Consider the following 15,705-nt stretch of genomic DNA (forward strand, 5'->3'; position numbering starts at 1 on the left):
AGGCTTATAATCATTGCTTTTATTCACACCTTCCTTTCCATTCCTATTTTTCCTAGGTGATTTTACCTTGTTTGCATTCTTAACATCTTTCAGCTTATGCTTAAGCTGCTTCTTTGTCATTAAGCCTACGTTTACTTCAGTTGTCTTTTCCTGTTTTAGTTTGTCAGAAGTTAATTCCTTTTTAACTTCTGATTTCTCAGTATCAGACTTTACAGCTACAAACTTAACAGGTTTTAACTTTGGCTTTTGTTTAACAACTATAGGCTTAATATCTACAGTTCCTTTATCATTCTTATCATCTCCATAACCTAAGCCCTCTTTCCAGTTTCCACTACTCAACAAATTCTGAGTTGTTCTGCCAGAGTTAGTCCAAGTCCTGATAATCTCTCTTTCCTTTTCTAACTCAGTTTTTAGAGATTCATTCATTTTAAGTACTTCATCCCTAACATAGAAAGCATCATCTCTATTTTTCTGAGTTTGATGGAACTTGACTAACTCTTTTTCTAAATAATCATTCCTCTTTTTACAAGCCAGATTTTCAGAAGTTAATCTTTCACATGTTAAAGTTTGATCTCTATAGCTAATGAACATGGTTTTAAGATATCTTCTCAACTCATTAATATCATCAGTATGAAAGACATAAGTAGTTTGAGGTACCTTTAACTCAGCAGCTTCAGTACTGCTTCCAGCATTTGCCATATCAGCATTTGCCATCAAGGCATAGTTCTCCTCACTTTCAGAATTTGAGGTGTCTGTCCAGCTTTTCTTCTTTGTGACAAGAGCCTTGCCTTTGTCACTCTTCACTTTATTGCAATCAGGAGATATGTGGCATTTCTCACCACAGTTGTAGCATTTGACATTTGTTTAATCTCCTCTGTCAGACTTTCCTCCTTTCCCTTCATATTTTCTGAAATTCTTCTTATCAGAACTTGCACCTTTCCTGGAAAACTTCTTTCCCTTCCTGAACTTCCTGTATGCAATCTTTGTGATTCCTTTCACCATAAGAGCACACAGCTTCATCATCTCTTCATCAGCATCCGTCTCAGGCAAGCTTTCAGATTCTGAGTCATCATCACTATCAGAACTTGATGACTCAGTATCAGACTTTGTGAAGAGCACTTTACCCTTGCCTTTCCTTGAGGTGGCTGCCTTGGGAGATTCTTCTTCAGCCTTAAGAGCAATTGTTCTTGACTTTCCACCTTTCCTCTTACTTCTTTGTTCCATCTCAAGTTCATGAGTCTTGAGCATCCCATAGATTTCATCAAGAGTCGTTTCATCAAGATTATAGTTGTCTCTTATAGTTGTTGCCTTCAAATTCCAGCTTTCAGGAAGAGCTAACAGGAATTTAAGGTTTGAATCTTCAAGATCATACTCCTTATCAACCAGTGACAAATCATTCAAGAGTTTGACAAATCTATCATATAAATCAGTCAATGACTCATTAGCCTTTGAGTCAAAGTGTTCATACTCTTGAGTGAGTATTGTCTTCCTATTCTTCTTAATCGTATCAGTTCCCTGACATCTTGTTTCCAAGGCATCCCATATCTCCTTTACAGTTTTATAGTTTATTACCCTATATGACATTACATTATCAATGGCCCTATGCGGTAAGTGTCGTACCTTAGCATCCTTAGCAATTGATGCGATATCTTCAGCAGTGTAATCACTTTTCTCCTTTGGTACAGACTTTGCTGCTTCACCTGCAACTGCAACTGCGAGTTTTGTTGGATTGTGAGGTCCTTCCTTGATTCTATCAAGATATTCTGGATCTGTAGCTTCCAGAAACATAGTCATCCTCACCTTCCATATGGGATATTCAGATGGTTTCAATATGGGAACTCTAATAGCCTCATATCGGCTATGGATTTGTGTCTTTGGAGGTTCTTCAGTTTTGGTGGGCTTAGTTGGAGTTCCTACTTCAGACATGATTGTTTTTGGATCTTAAACTGTTTGTGTGTTAACCAGATAAGCTCTGATACCACTTGTTAGGTCACACACTGTAGAAGGGGGTTGAATACAGTGTATAGCACAATCAAATCGAATTCTAATAACACAAGTAACAGAAAAACAGACTTTATTCAAAGCAATAAACTCTGTTACAATACGGAACTGTCCTCTCTCAGTGATGAACAAATATCACGAGAGCTGCTAGGGTTACAAAGAATAATATTCTCGATGATGATAACACTTATAGTGTAAACCCTATGTCTGTGTTTATATACTACACAGTTACAAGATAATCGCTAATTGATATGGAATATAATTCTGCTTCCTAAAATATATCAATCAGATATCTTTTCTTCCAAGTATTCTATTCATCATAGAATTCCTTCTTCATGCATATCTCTTCTTATGTTTATCTTGATCTTCTCTTTAATCAATCAGCCGTCTTCCTTATCTGAACATTTCCTTTAAGTCCTGATATTATCTTCTAAAAAATATCTCCTGAACCTTAAGTACTGATAACTTAAGTTCTGACTTCAGTATAAGTGCTGATTTCAGTTAAGTACTGATTTGTCCTGTTTAAGTAAGATTTGACAACTAAACATAAATCATATTAGTCATGACATTATCAAATATATCTAACATGTTCTTTGGTCATGGTACCGACTTCCATACTTTCTGCCTCTTAAACTGATTGAGTTCTTCTTGCATAACAATAACCCAATCTGGATCTTCCAGTGCCTCATCCACTTTCTCAGGTTCCATTTCTGAAAGAAACCCTGAAAAGTGACATTCATTCTGAGTGGCATGTCTTGTTCTCACTCCTGTGTCAGGATCACCAATGATCAATTCAAAGGGATGGTCTCTGTTCCAAACCCTTTGACGAGGCAGATAAGATCTTGATGTTTCCCCTTGTTCAGCCTGATGTGAGTGTGAATTGTAGATCCTCTTCCTGCTCCCCCTGGGTTGCTGTCACCATGACTGGATGATTCTGATATGTTTTTAGTTGTTCTTGATGGAGTTCCTGAATGATTATCATGATCATTATTTCCACCATTATCACCACTTGATCCTGAATCAACATTGCCCTGAACTACAGGCACAGTTCTAGAAATCTCAGTATTTATTATTTCCAAAGGATCATCTGATATATTCTCAAATTTCAGAGATTCAGAATCCTCTTCTCTCTGCAGGCTTGCCAACTTGGTGTCGTTGAATGTTACATTAATGCTTTCAATCACCTTCTGATCAGAAATCACATGAACCCTGTAAGCTTTAGATTCCAGAGAGTAGTCAAGAAATATGCCTTCTTCTGCTTTAGCATCAAACTTTCCTAGATGTTCATTTTCTTCCTTTAGCACAAAGCATTTAGCACTAAACACATGAAAGTATTTCAGTATTGGTTTCTTGTCAGCCATAATCTCATAAGGAGTCTTGTCATGATCTTTGTTAATCAAGGTACAATTTTGAGTGTAACACGTTGTGTTGACAGCTTCAGCCCAGAAGTAGGTAGGAAGTCTTGATTCACTTAGCATAGTCCTTGCTGCTTCAACCAAGGTACAATTCTTCCTTTTTAGTACCCCATTTTGTTGTGGAGTCCTTGGGACTGAGTACTGTCTCGAAATACCTTTCTTCGTACAAAATTCATTTAGAAATGCATTCTTGAATTTTGTCCCATTATCTGATATGATCTTTCTAACAGGTAATTTCGCTTCCATCTCAATCTTCTTTATATGGTCCACTATCAGCTGAGGTGCTTCATCCTTGGATTGTAAGAACAACACCCATGTGTACTTAGAGAAATCATCGACCATTACTAAAGCATATCTTTTCCTTGATAGTGACAATACGTTCACTGGACCAAATAAATCCATGTGAATCAACTGAAGAGGTTCAGTTATACTTGTCATTTCCTTGCTTCTGTGCGATGCTTTCTTTGATTTCCCTTTTTCACATGCTTCACAGAGTCCTTCTTGACAGAATTCCATCTGTGGTAGTCCTCTCACTAGTTCACTCTTGATCAGAGAGTTCATTGTTTTGAAGTTCAAGTGCGAGAGCTTCTTGTGCCATAGCCAACTTAGTTCTGATGAAGCTTTGCTGTAGAAACATCTGCTTACTCCATCACAGGTAGACTTCAAGTCAGCTACGTACAGATTACATTTCCTTACTTCCTGTAAAGCAAGCTTCTCATCTTTCCTGTGAGAGATCAAACATCTTTCTGTTCTGAAATCAACATTGTATCCCCCTGTCATTAAACTGACTTATGCTCAGAAGATTATGCTTTAATCCTTCCACAAGAGAGATGTTCTCAATGATGACATTGCCAATTTTCAAATTGCCATATCCCTTAGTAAATCCTTTGATGTCATCTCCAAAGGTAACTATAGGGCCAACTTTCTCAACCACACCTGTTAGCAGGGATTTTTCTCCTGTCATGTGCCTAGAACACACACTGTCCAGAATCTACATGATCTTTTTTTTCTTACCTTACCCTATAAACACGGATTGATTAAGAAGACTTTGGTACCCAAGCTTTCTTGGGTCCTGAAGGTTTAATAGTAGAAATAAAATCAATAATTAAAACCTTAACAGGCTTAGCTTTCACTTTGGCTGGCTCCTTCTCAGTGTTAGTCTCAACAGAGTTGTCAGACCTAGAAATAGGAGTAACAGTCTTGTCTTGTGTATGCTTATTACTCATGCTTGTCTTAGTGTTGATGCAAGTGCTAGCAGTTGCATGACAAGCTTTAAAATAATCAGACATGGTAACAAATGCACATGGCATACATCCAACAATACCACAAGGTTCATGAAAACTAGGAATGTTAGGCATGGCAGGCATACTGGAAGTTGCAATAGATTCTACTTTACCTTTAGTGCATGCATGTGTAAGATGTGCAGCAGAATTGCAATTATTACAAAGCTTCCTAGATGCAGATGAGGAAGATGCAAAATCAGATTTCTTATTAACACCTACCTTGCCATTCTTGTTCTTCTTAGTCTTAACATTAGCACTCTCACCAGTCTTAGAGTTGACTATAGGTTCTGGTTTCTTAAGAGTTTCAGGTTCCTTTCTATCCACCTTAGTACCTAGGTCAGCTATGGATTTAGCTTTCGTAGCTGGAGCCTTAGAAGTCTTAGGGGATTCCTCTACCTTCTCTCTATCTTCAACAATCAATTGCTTATTGATCAACAAACTTACTTCATCCAAAGGTTCTGAAACAGACTCAGTGAATAGCGGAGATACATCATCCTTAATAACATATGAAACCTTTTCTAAGACAAACATGTTTATCTCTGATGTGCCACTATGTTTCTTACTATTTAGCTTCTAATAGTCAAGTCCTATTGAAGTCTTAGATTTAAATCTTTGACTATCTATTATCTCCTTCTGAGTCAGAGCTACATTCTTAAACGCCTGTAACTTCTTTTCTAAGTCAGCAATTTGGTTCTAAGAATGGTCTTTATGTCTGCATTGCACTTAGCCTTATTTTCTAGATACTCATTTTTTTCCTTAAGGTCTTCTAGTCCTACTACAAGCAGTTTTAGTTCTTCATTCTTAGAGGTTAAACTCTCAGATTTAAGAACTAACTTATCATTTTCTATTTTATATGCAAGCATGCTTGTATGAACATTATACAATTCTAAAGTAAGTTCATGCACAGTAGATTTGTATTCAGATACAGACATTTCTATAGTGGTAAGTTCAGGAACCTGAGATGATCGTGGTGATTCCTCTGTAGAGTCTGCCATGAGAGCCAGATTTACATGCTCTTCCGCTTCATCCGAATCAGTATCATCCCAGCTTTTTCCTTCAGTGATGTAGGCTCTTCCTTTTTTCCTTTACCACATAAGCATTCAGCTTCTCATTCTTTCTTTTCAGATCTTCATAAGTTTCCTTCTTTTCATAGGAATCATTTGATTTAGCTGCCTTAGGCTTTCTGCAATCAGATGCAAAGTGCCCTAACTCATTGCAGTTGTAGCATCTGGTTTTGCTCTTGTCAACCCAGCTTGACTTGTAGCCTCCTCTGGAGCTTGACCCTGACGAGTAGCTTCCTTTCTGAAATCTCCCTGATGAACCCCTTTATTTGTAGTTGGGCTTTCTTCTGAATCTAACATGACTAAATTTTGCAGCCATGTATGCCATAGATTTGTCCTCCAACTGTTCAAGTTCCTCTTGAGTATAGAACTCACTTTCATCTTCTGGCTCACCATGAGTAATTTCAGCTACGACAATTTCTTTAATTATTGAGGAGGGTGCAACCTTGTTTTCTTGAGATTCTGGTTCACAAACTACAAGTATAGTGGTTTTTGCAAGTGTCGTACTCTTACTGTCAACAGAACCAGGTCCATAGATAATGGTTCTTTGCTCTTGCTCCAGCTCATGTGTTCTTAACTTACCATAGATCACATCCAGGGACATAGTGATAAAATCTGATCTTTTCCTGATTGATGTGTTCTTTTGTTCCAGGTGAACTGGGAGCGCAGACTCTCATATAGGGTAGACTTTCCCTTGCAGCTTTAATTCACTTAATAGTCTTGTATATCTCTTAAAGAGTGAAGACAGTGCTTCTCCGGGTTGTAGCATTTGGTTTTGCTCTTGTCAACCCAGCTTGACTTGTAGCCTCCTCTGGAGCTTGACCCTGACGAGTAGCTTCCTTTCTGAAATCTCCCTGATGAACCCCTTGGTTTGTAGTTGGGCTTTCTTCTGAATCTAACATGACTAAATTTTGCAGCCATGTATGCCATAGATTTGTCCTCCAACTGTTCAAGTTCCTCTTGAGTATAGAACTCACTTTCATCTTCTGGCTCACCATGAGTAATTTCAGCTACGACAATTTCTTTAATTGTTGAGGAGGGTGCAACCTTGTTTTCTTGAGATTCTGGTTCACGAACTACAAGTGCATTGGTTTTTGTAAGTATCGTACTCTTACTGTCAACATAAACAGGTCTATAGATAATGGCTCTTTGCTCTTGCTCCAGCTCATGTGTTCTTAACTTACCATAGATCACATCCAGGGACATAGTGATAAAATCTGATCTTTCCCTGATTGATGTGTTCTTTTGTTCCAGGTGAACTGGGAGCGTCATCATAAACTTTCTGTTAGACTCTCGTATGGGGTAGACTTTCCCTTGCAGCTTTAATTCACCTAACAGTCTTGTATATTTTTCAAAGAGTGAAGACAGTGCTTCTCCGGGTTAAAGTTTGAATGCCTCATACTGAGTCATCAGAATATCCATCCTGTTTTCTTTGACTTTCTCTGTTCCTTCCATCAAAAGCTCAATGGCCTCCCACATATCTTTTGTACTGTTACTTCCTAGAAGCTGATGACTCATATCATTATCGGTCGATTCCACAATTATGAGTTGAAGGCTTGTGTCCAGATTTATCAACTCCTTATCGGTTTTCGTATATTTAGACGGATCCCTGGGAGTAGATGTGGAAGGTATTCTTACACCAATTGCAGTTGTGGATTCAGCAATTACTTCCATCGGAACATAAGGTCCATTCAGTAGTATCCCAATGTAAAGTGGATTCGAAGCTTTCATAAACAACATCATCTTTTTCTTCCATAGGTTGTAATTATTTCTGTGAAATGGAGGAACCTTTATGCTTCCAATTCTTTGGTTATTCATTTTCTTGGCGAAATTAAATTATTAAAAATTCAAAAAATTTCAAGAAATGAGAATTTTGGAAAATTAAAAAATTCAAGATTTTTTTTCAAGAACTTATTTCTTTCTACGGATCTTGATTTGTATGTCAATCAACAAGCTCTGATACCAATTGTTAGTCCTAAAGTATCGTAGAAGGGGGGGTTGAATACGATACCTACAATCTTTTTCGATTCGTTTCAAGTTCTTCGTTAAAAGTACGGAATCAAAAACAACACAAAATAATTCGAGGAATATATTATTTTATTAATATAAACCTTGAGGTTGCTACAATCTAATCAAAGCATTGATTAACTACAATAAATTCAGCAGCATAACATTCTGTTTACAAGGATAATATATATGAAGCTTTAATGGAGCTCTCGTAAACTTTCTGTGTTTGCTGAAGAAGATAACAAACCGAATTGAATTACATTCAATTGCTGCTTTGTAGTCTTTCAAAATTAAATGGACAGCTGGCCAATTATTGTCCACACAAATCATTTAACTTTACTACACATTAAATCGGTGAACAACACATCTGTGGCGATAAGTTTCCTCTGTGCATCCTCTGTGGAGACAGCTCTGTGGCGACAGAATTGTCTTGTAATTCTCTGTGGTGACAACCTCTGTGACGACAGGCTCTATGGCGACAATTGCTCTTCTGTGGCGACAGCCTCTATGGCAACAATTGCCTTGAGCAATTGTTCCAACACCTCTGTGGCGACAGGAGCTTCTGTGGCGACAGAGTTGCCTTTAGCCATTTCTCCGTGGTTACATCTCCTGTGGCGACAGGTAGAGAAAGTTGTCTTTACTTAGAATATTTTGGCTCTGTGTCAAACCATTCTTCAATGTATCAATCATTTTCCTTCTGTTAATTGAATCAAAATACTTCCTTAAATGCTGATGTTTGGTGCACTGGTCTGGTTCACAAACAACTAGCACTGAGAGGATCCTGATTCAATTTATCTTGTGATTCTGAGTTGATACATACTGATATTTATCCATTGCTTTTTTCACTGAACCCTTGATCAGTAACACTTGAAGTCAATACATGCAACTGATCTTTAAAGCCCCTTGATGTCTTATTCTTCATGGCTGCATGAATATAACATTGAACTTCTTCCCATGATCTGTAGGAGGACTTAATGAATCAATCACATCATTTGGTTCTTTGTGTTTATCCTTTCTTCATCTAAAGGGTTCCTGTGCTTCACAGTTTAATAATGTTTATTTATTTCTGTTTTCATGTTGAGTTATAAATCCTCGATTACATGTTACATTACATTATGCTTTACAGTATCAGCCGCTACTCCGAATCTAAGTAACCTTGTCAAGGAGTTAACTCTCATGTGCATGATTAGTTAGTGATTAGAAAAGTAGATTGGACCCTAAAGATGGTGCCAAACAATATCTACCCAAGGCAAAGATGGAAGGTGACTCGTGATAACATCCCAAAGTGACCTTAAGCTTGGTACAACGAACCCCTTCCCAAAGCACTACATCAGAAACTGAGAGACTGTAAGGTAAATTATAATTAAACTTCTATCTCCAGACTGTAATCTCATGCTCAATAGAGTTCAGAAGAGTCCACCCTAAAGTTTGAAGAATGGAAGCCACCTTAGCATTTACCCCCGCCCCTGATAGAAGGATCAAACTATCCCGAGGAGTAGTGCAGATGGTTCTATGATTGATCTAGGGGTCAAACCACAATGAAGTATGTTCACCATTCCCTATACAGTAGCTCAAGTGGGATATGATTAGTGGTCGTAACTGAAGAACATTTTTAAGGATCCAAGAACATGACTAATCTTGCTTATATGTATAGAAAGAGCTGCCTTTGAGGATATAAGCTTAAACCCAGTGGGCCCGAAGAGAATTAGAAGCAGTATTAATGATAGAAAGTGCTTGTTTGACAATAAGGGCTCGATTCCAATCATGGAGGTCCTCAACACCAAGGCCACCTTCTTCTTTCGGCAAAGTAATAGAGCTCCAAACAACTTTTATCATTTTTCCCAACGAATTACCACTCCATAGAAAGTGCGAAAGCAGAAAATTAAGTTTGTAGATAAACCCTTGTGGTAAGATGAAATGAGCTGACTAGTATGCTTGAATGGCAAAAAAAGTTGACTTAATCAGTTGTAACCTCCCTGTATAGTGAGATAGAGAACTGATGTCCCAGAGTAGACACGGTTGGTGATTCTATCAATAAGAGGAGCGCAGTTCCGCTTGGATAGTTGCCTCGTAATCAGAGGTACACCCAGAAATTTTGCTAGAAGAATACATAAGGGGATGTCAAAGATTATCAAATCCATTAGGAACGTTAGCTAAGTAACAATTGCTCTTTGATGGATTCGGTTTAAGGCCTGAGAAAGAGTGAAAACACTTTAAAAAATTTATAAGGAGCTTAACTGAGTCTTTATCACCAGGACAGAAAAGAATAAGGTCATCCGCAAAACAAAGGTGGTTAAACTTCGCATTTTTTGCTTTCGGGTATTCTGAACGGCGTTAAACATAGAATAAAGAACATCCATGGTAATCAGAGGTACACCCAGAAATTTTGCTAGAAGAATACATAAGGGGATGTCAAAGATTATCAAATCCATTAGGAACGTTAGCTAAGTAACAATTGCTCTTTGATGGATTCGGTTTAAGGCCTGAGAAAGAGTGAAAACACTTTAAAAAATTTATAAGGAGCTTAACTGAGTCTTTATCACCAGGACAGAAAAGAATAAGGTCATCCGCAAAACAAAGGTGGTTAAACTTCGCATTTTTTGCTTTCGGGTATTCTGAACGGCGTTAAACATAGAATAAAGAACATCCATGGCAATAACGAACAGAAACGGAGACATAGGCTCGCCTTATCGAATACCACACGCAAGGGAGAAGTAACCCACTTGATCCCCGTTAGCCTTTACTGAAAATCTGGTTATTGAAATACAAGTCTGAACCTATTTAACAGAGTGAGGGGGAAATACTCGTAGAATTAAAATATCAATAATGAACTGCCAAGTCTGGGAATTAAAAGCCTTGTGCAAGTCCATCATGAAGGCTGCTCTAGAAGCTCCCTTTTTAATTTACGAAATATTTCTTAGGTAACAAAAATGTTGTCTTGGTGATTGTGATATCTTGTGATGATAAATACATGATGATTTGATGAATAATTGATTCTTTTTCTCGAAAATCTGGTATTTTTGATGAACAGAAGAATTTTGTTATAAAAGAAAGTTTGATGTAATCGAAATTTTCAAATTAATATTTTTTCATAATTAATCACACACGCAAGTCGAACTCGCGACCTCCGCCAACACTTTATTAACAAGATTATGCATCTTAAAATTGAGTAAATGTTAAAAAAATTATATTTTCTCGAAGGTAGTTATGTATAAATGATAGCAATAAACAAGTATTTATTTTGGGTTTAAAAAATCAGTAATAACATTAGAAGGTCTATCCTTTTAAAAAAATAGTATGGTCGTTAGAGGTGTACGCTATTCGAATCGGATCAATTTTGGGATAAAAGTCAAACCAAATCGCGAATAGCGGTTTTAGAAAATTTACATCGACAACCGCATTTGCAGTTGCGATTTTGCGGTTATTGCAGTTCGATTTGCGGTTCAACCACTTATTATAAAAAATATTAAGAATAAAAAAAATTAAAATATTAATAAAATTAAGTTCGAGTTGCTTGGTAAGTTAACATTCACAAAAAAAACAAAGTCTTGCAGCATTGAGTATTAACTAATATAAATTACCAGACTATTTCAAATTCCGGTGTGCTTGGCTACCCGAACATACTGCTAATAATAAAAAAATATTAGGAGTAATGAACTAGGCTAATGAATTTGAAATTTGAGTCATTAAAGTAATGGATTATACTTGAAGTAATAATAAAAGTAGTGTTAATATATTAATCTTATAATATTGAATAATAAAAAATTAAATCAAAATAAATATATTTATTTATTAGTTTATATACTATATAATATATATTTTATTATAAATATATTTTACAATTTGTGGTTGGGGTTGCAATTAAAATTATGATTTTACATTAGCCGAAGAAGACCCTGGAAGACTTTTAAATATATAAAATCACATCCAAATCGTAAATAAATTATAAATAAATTATTGATAAAATTTTCATCCGCAACCGACCGCGTTTTGCGCAACTTCGAAAATAAAAGACGTCATAGAGTTACATCTGAGGGGGTTACAAAGAGAGCCGAGTACCATTTCGCCATTACCGAATTTATAGATCTCTCGGTCTCTACAATTATCAGCTCCTAAACAAAAATGGCTTCATCATTGGCGGCTCGTCAGACTCTAAACTTAGCTAGACTCACAGCTTCTAGATCATCCGCTTCCACTGTTCAGCGCCGCTGCTTCTCCGCCGCCGCCGGTAATTACACCCCCTTTCTCCTCTTTCATTTTAACTATAATTAAATCTCTAATAATTTCAGTAATTAGTTAAATTAAATATTTTTAATCTTTGTGGAATTTTAATTTTTGCAGATCACCACGGACCTCCAAAGGTTGACTGTTGGAAAGCCCCTATGAGTCCATCTACTTGGAAAGAAGAGCATGTTAGTCTTCTCTTTCTCTATGTGTCAACTTCAAGTTCAATCGTATATTTCTCAAAATTTTTTATGTTTCTCGAATTAGTCTAGTTTTAAGCTTGTGACCTAGATATGATATTTGGGGGTTTACTTATTTATGTTTTTAAAATATGTGTTTTTTAGAAAAATGGTTAATTGAGGATAATTGCGTGGTATTCTGTTCAATTGACTGGGCTTGTCGAAATTGCCTAGTATATTTAAAGTTTGGTGTTGTTTATCTGTCAGTCCGTCACTAACTTTTAGGTTCTCCTGTGTAACGAATTAGTCTGGCCTATGGTTCTTGCATTTGATTTTTTTTATTGAGAAGATAATTTGTACAACTGCTTTTGTAATGTGTATCAAATTGTACAACTACTTTGTAATGTGTATCAAATTGAACCGTGGATTATGCCAAGTAAAAGATGACCGGGTAGTTGTTCCATTTGAATGTGGTCAGATATCCATAACGAATGTTTGTACAGAAAATGAAACCATGTCTTATACCTCCGTTGCCCGGACCTTCAGTTTTACCCTCATACTCTTGTCGAGCGGATATGACAAGGGTGCACATATTTGGATCCTTTATATTAAAACCGTACCCTTCAACTTCAAGCAATCTAGTTTAAAATGATTTACAAGGCCTCACAATAACTTTTTTCTGGGGAGGGATGTCAATAGATTAATATTTCCATTTTATCCTTTTGTTTTTTTTTGTAAATTTATCATAAACAGTTAATTATATGTATTTTAATTGGTACAAGGCACTAATTTATAAATGTAATATACGTAAAAAGTAGGTACAATTTTTCTTATGTGAAGGTTATATGCCTAATCCCCGTACTCGTATTTAATTTCGGATCCATATCTTCAAATCGTAAATTTTTTAGAAACCAAGAGTTTGACACTGGGACCTGCATCAATGTCAGACCACCGTATCTGAGTATAATTGCAACATTTCTTGCTTGGCTCATATCAAGTAACCTTCTCATGTTTAATCATTACTTTTAGTTGATTTATTGGAAAAAAATTATTATACACATGCTAATTATAGACTGTGTCGTGTCCTTGTACCCGTTAGACCATTAGAGCCCGGTTCGGATATGTGTTGTCTCCGAGTTCAAGTTACATATCTTACAAACTATATGCACACACATACCTATAGTCCAGTTTAACCATAGATATTGTCTCGTCACTTAATTTCTGTCTTGGTAATTGGTACACATTATTTTCAGCAGCTTTAAGATCATGACCCAAAGTGTCCTGCTTTCTCTCACCCACGGATATTGTCGTGGAAAGAAAAATACATTGAGAAAATTGTGGTTAATAGTGTATCTGTAGTTTTACAATCAAAGAAGGAATATGCATCCCTAAGCTCTAGACTTGGCAGGGTATTATAACCTACTTTCCACAAGAGGATTTCCGTAATGGGTATTAATAATTGAAGCTAAATTGCAGTAATTTACTAATTTGTAATTTGTAGTAATTGTTGGATGAGGTATTTGTATTAGCTTAAATTCAGAACTTACAATACAAATACTCCTCCCACTTTTGCAGTTCGTACTTGTCTCTCTATCTGGATGGGGTCTGCTTATCTATGGTGGGTTCAAAGCCTTTTCTGGAGGCAAGAAGGAGGAGGTACTTGTTCTTTTTTCTGAATATATCAAGCTTTATTTTATTAATTATGTTGAATCTTACTGGTTTCGCTATTGGCATCATGCTCTGAAAGCTTGATGACATGCATTTTTTTGTCAATTAGTAAAGTGAATTATGTTCATATTTAGAAGTAACATGGAACAACTTTTGAGTCGAAGTTGACTTTTGTTTGCAATTTTTTGAGTATCACTTTTGACCTTGTGTGTGTATTTTTTCAAATTAGTAGAAGCAATCTGCTGTTTTTAATGTTTCTTCTAGTTTAATATCACTTTTAATTGATAATCATACTGATGAGGAACACAAGTAAAGATAAAGGAGAGTTTTTGGATCATTTATTATAAATTTAAAATAGTATATATATCTACGATTTAGAAAACAGTGATATAAAGGTTATTAATGATAAGTCCAAGTAGTTCTGGGCCTTAGTCCAAGTGATAAAGGAGAGTTTTATTCCATTGATGCTTTTGGTTGTACTCTAGTTTGATTAGACTTGATTATTGTCTTATTGAAAATATCGTTAAATATCGAATTGAGTCTCTCTTGGGTTGCGATCCATACTTTGGGAAACCTCGGGGTCATGGGTTTCTGCGGTTAATCTACCCAAATTGTTTTTATTTTATTTATTTATTTTTTTGAATCTTGTCATTGTCATTGTTTTAATTGCATGTATTCATCTTTTTTAAATCTTGTCCTGCATTGCATACTTTAAGGTTGATGGATATTAATGGCTAGAAGCTGGAATAATATTTCATATTGTAGTTATTAGATTTGGCTTTAATGCTATCGGGGTTATATAAAGTTTATATATATCAGGGTCCATGGTTGCTGTATCTAGAAATAGTTCTACTGTTATTGTAGGACTCTAACATAAGGAACTTTCTTGACTCGGTTTTTATGTTACGGTTTGTTTTCTATTTGCAGAAATTGGTGGAGGCAGCAAACTAGAGCTGGTGTGTAGTGTTATTGTTTTTGAAGTTTTTTTTTCCAATAATGTGTTTACTTTGAATTGCAATCCCCAACAATCTTGATAATTTTTTGTTAGAGAGTACAAAAGGATTGGCTCTCATTCTGTACTTGTAAGGCTATGGTGCCATTTGATGAATTTCTAATGCTATATTACCATTTAAAGATGAGACCATATCTGTAACAATTCCTATATCGTTTTCTTATTCTACATCTACCATTACATAATGTTCGTGAGATCTTTCAATCAGGTACCAGAGTTATGTGCTCGTTTCCATTGCAGTTACAACTATCAATAATTAGACAATTTCTTCAATATATGCTTTTATATATCAGCATATCTGCATCAAAGTAATCTTATAGAATTTTCAGAGGTCTATGTGACAAGTGGTCAACTGTTATATAATGATTTTCTGTTTCTAATTCCTATTGGGGCTAGATGGCTTTATTCATAATCCTGTTCTGCTGTATCCATTGTCTGGGAAAACAATTTCCTAAACCTTTCTAATACCATATAGTATTTCTAAACCCAGAAAACTAACACAGACAAAAAATTTAGGGTTTCAAACTGGAGAGTGAAAGACCCTTGCATTAACTGCGCTGGGCGTCACAAGAGAGATTTTCAACCTGAATTTTTCTGAACCTGCGTGGCCTTTTCAGTCGCCCGAAAAGCCCAAGCAATCGGTCTTTCGAGAGGTCGTCATTACCAAGCAAAAGTAAACACACAACCAAGTTATAAGCGGAAAAAACTCAATCTTTTATTGACCAACAATATAACGATACAATCCAACATATATTTACATACTTAGTCTACTGCTTAACATATTGTACAAGTGCAGAATACAATATAAATTTCTACAAAACAATATTTAGATTATAGTTAGAAAATGCCAATCTA

General features: G+C 36.0%; 1 protein-coding gene across 1 annotated transcript; it reads left to right on the plus strand.

Annotated features, from left to right (window-relative positions):
* The first annotated feature begins 11,777 nt into the window (after positions 1–11,777).
* LOC141698506 (uncharacterized) lies at positions 11,778–14,977 on the plus strand. Its single transcript, XM_074503212.1, has 4 exons — positions 11,778–11,995; positions 12,109–12,179; positions 13,746–13,826; positions 14,766–14,977. The coding sequence occupies exons 1-4, from the start codon at positions 11,890–11,892 to the stop codon at positions 14,787–14,789; spliced, it is 282 nt and encodes a 93-aa protein (XP_074359313.1). The 5' UTR covers positions 11,778–11,889; the 3' UTR covers positions 14,790–14,977.
* Positions 14,978–15,705: the final 728 nt, after the last annotated feature.

Source organism: Apium graveolens, chromosome 11 (genome assembly GCF_009905375.1).
Source record: "Apium graveolens cultivar Ventura chromosome 11, ASM990537v1, whole genome shotgun sequence".
Classification (NCBI taxonomy): Eukaryota; Viridiplantae; Streptophyta; class Magnoliopsida; order Apiales; family Apiaceae; genus Apium; species Apium graveolens.

What these genes read in the sequence shown, in the direction of transcription:
- LOC141698506 (XM_074503212.1), top strand. Translation starts at nt 11,890, where the DNA reads ATGGCTTCATCATTGGCGGCTCGTCAGACTCTAAACTTAGCTAGACTC. An exon ending in CTGCTTCTCCGCCGCCGCCG is followed by an intron (nt 11,996 to 12,108) that starts GTAATTACACCC and finishes TAATTTTTGCAG; the next exon opens with ATCACCACGGACCTCCAAAG. An exon ending in CTACTTGGAAAGAAGAGCAT is followed by an intron (nt 12,180 to 13,745) that starts GTTAGTCTTCTC and finishes CCACTTTTGCAG; the next exon opens with TTCGTACTTGTCTCTCTATC.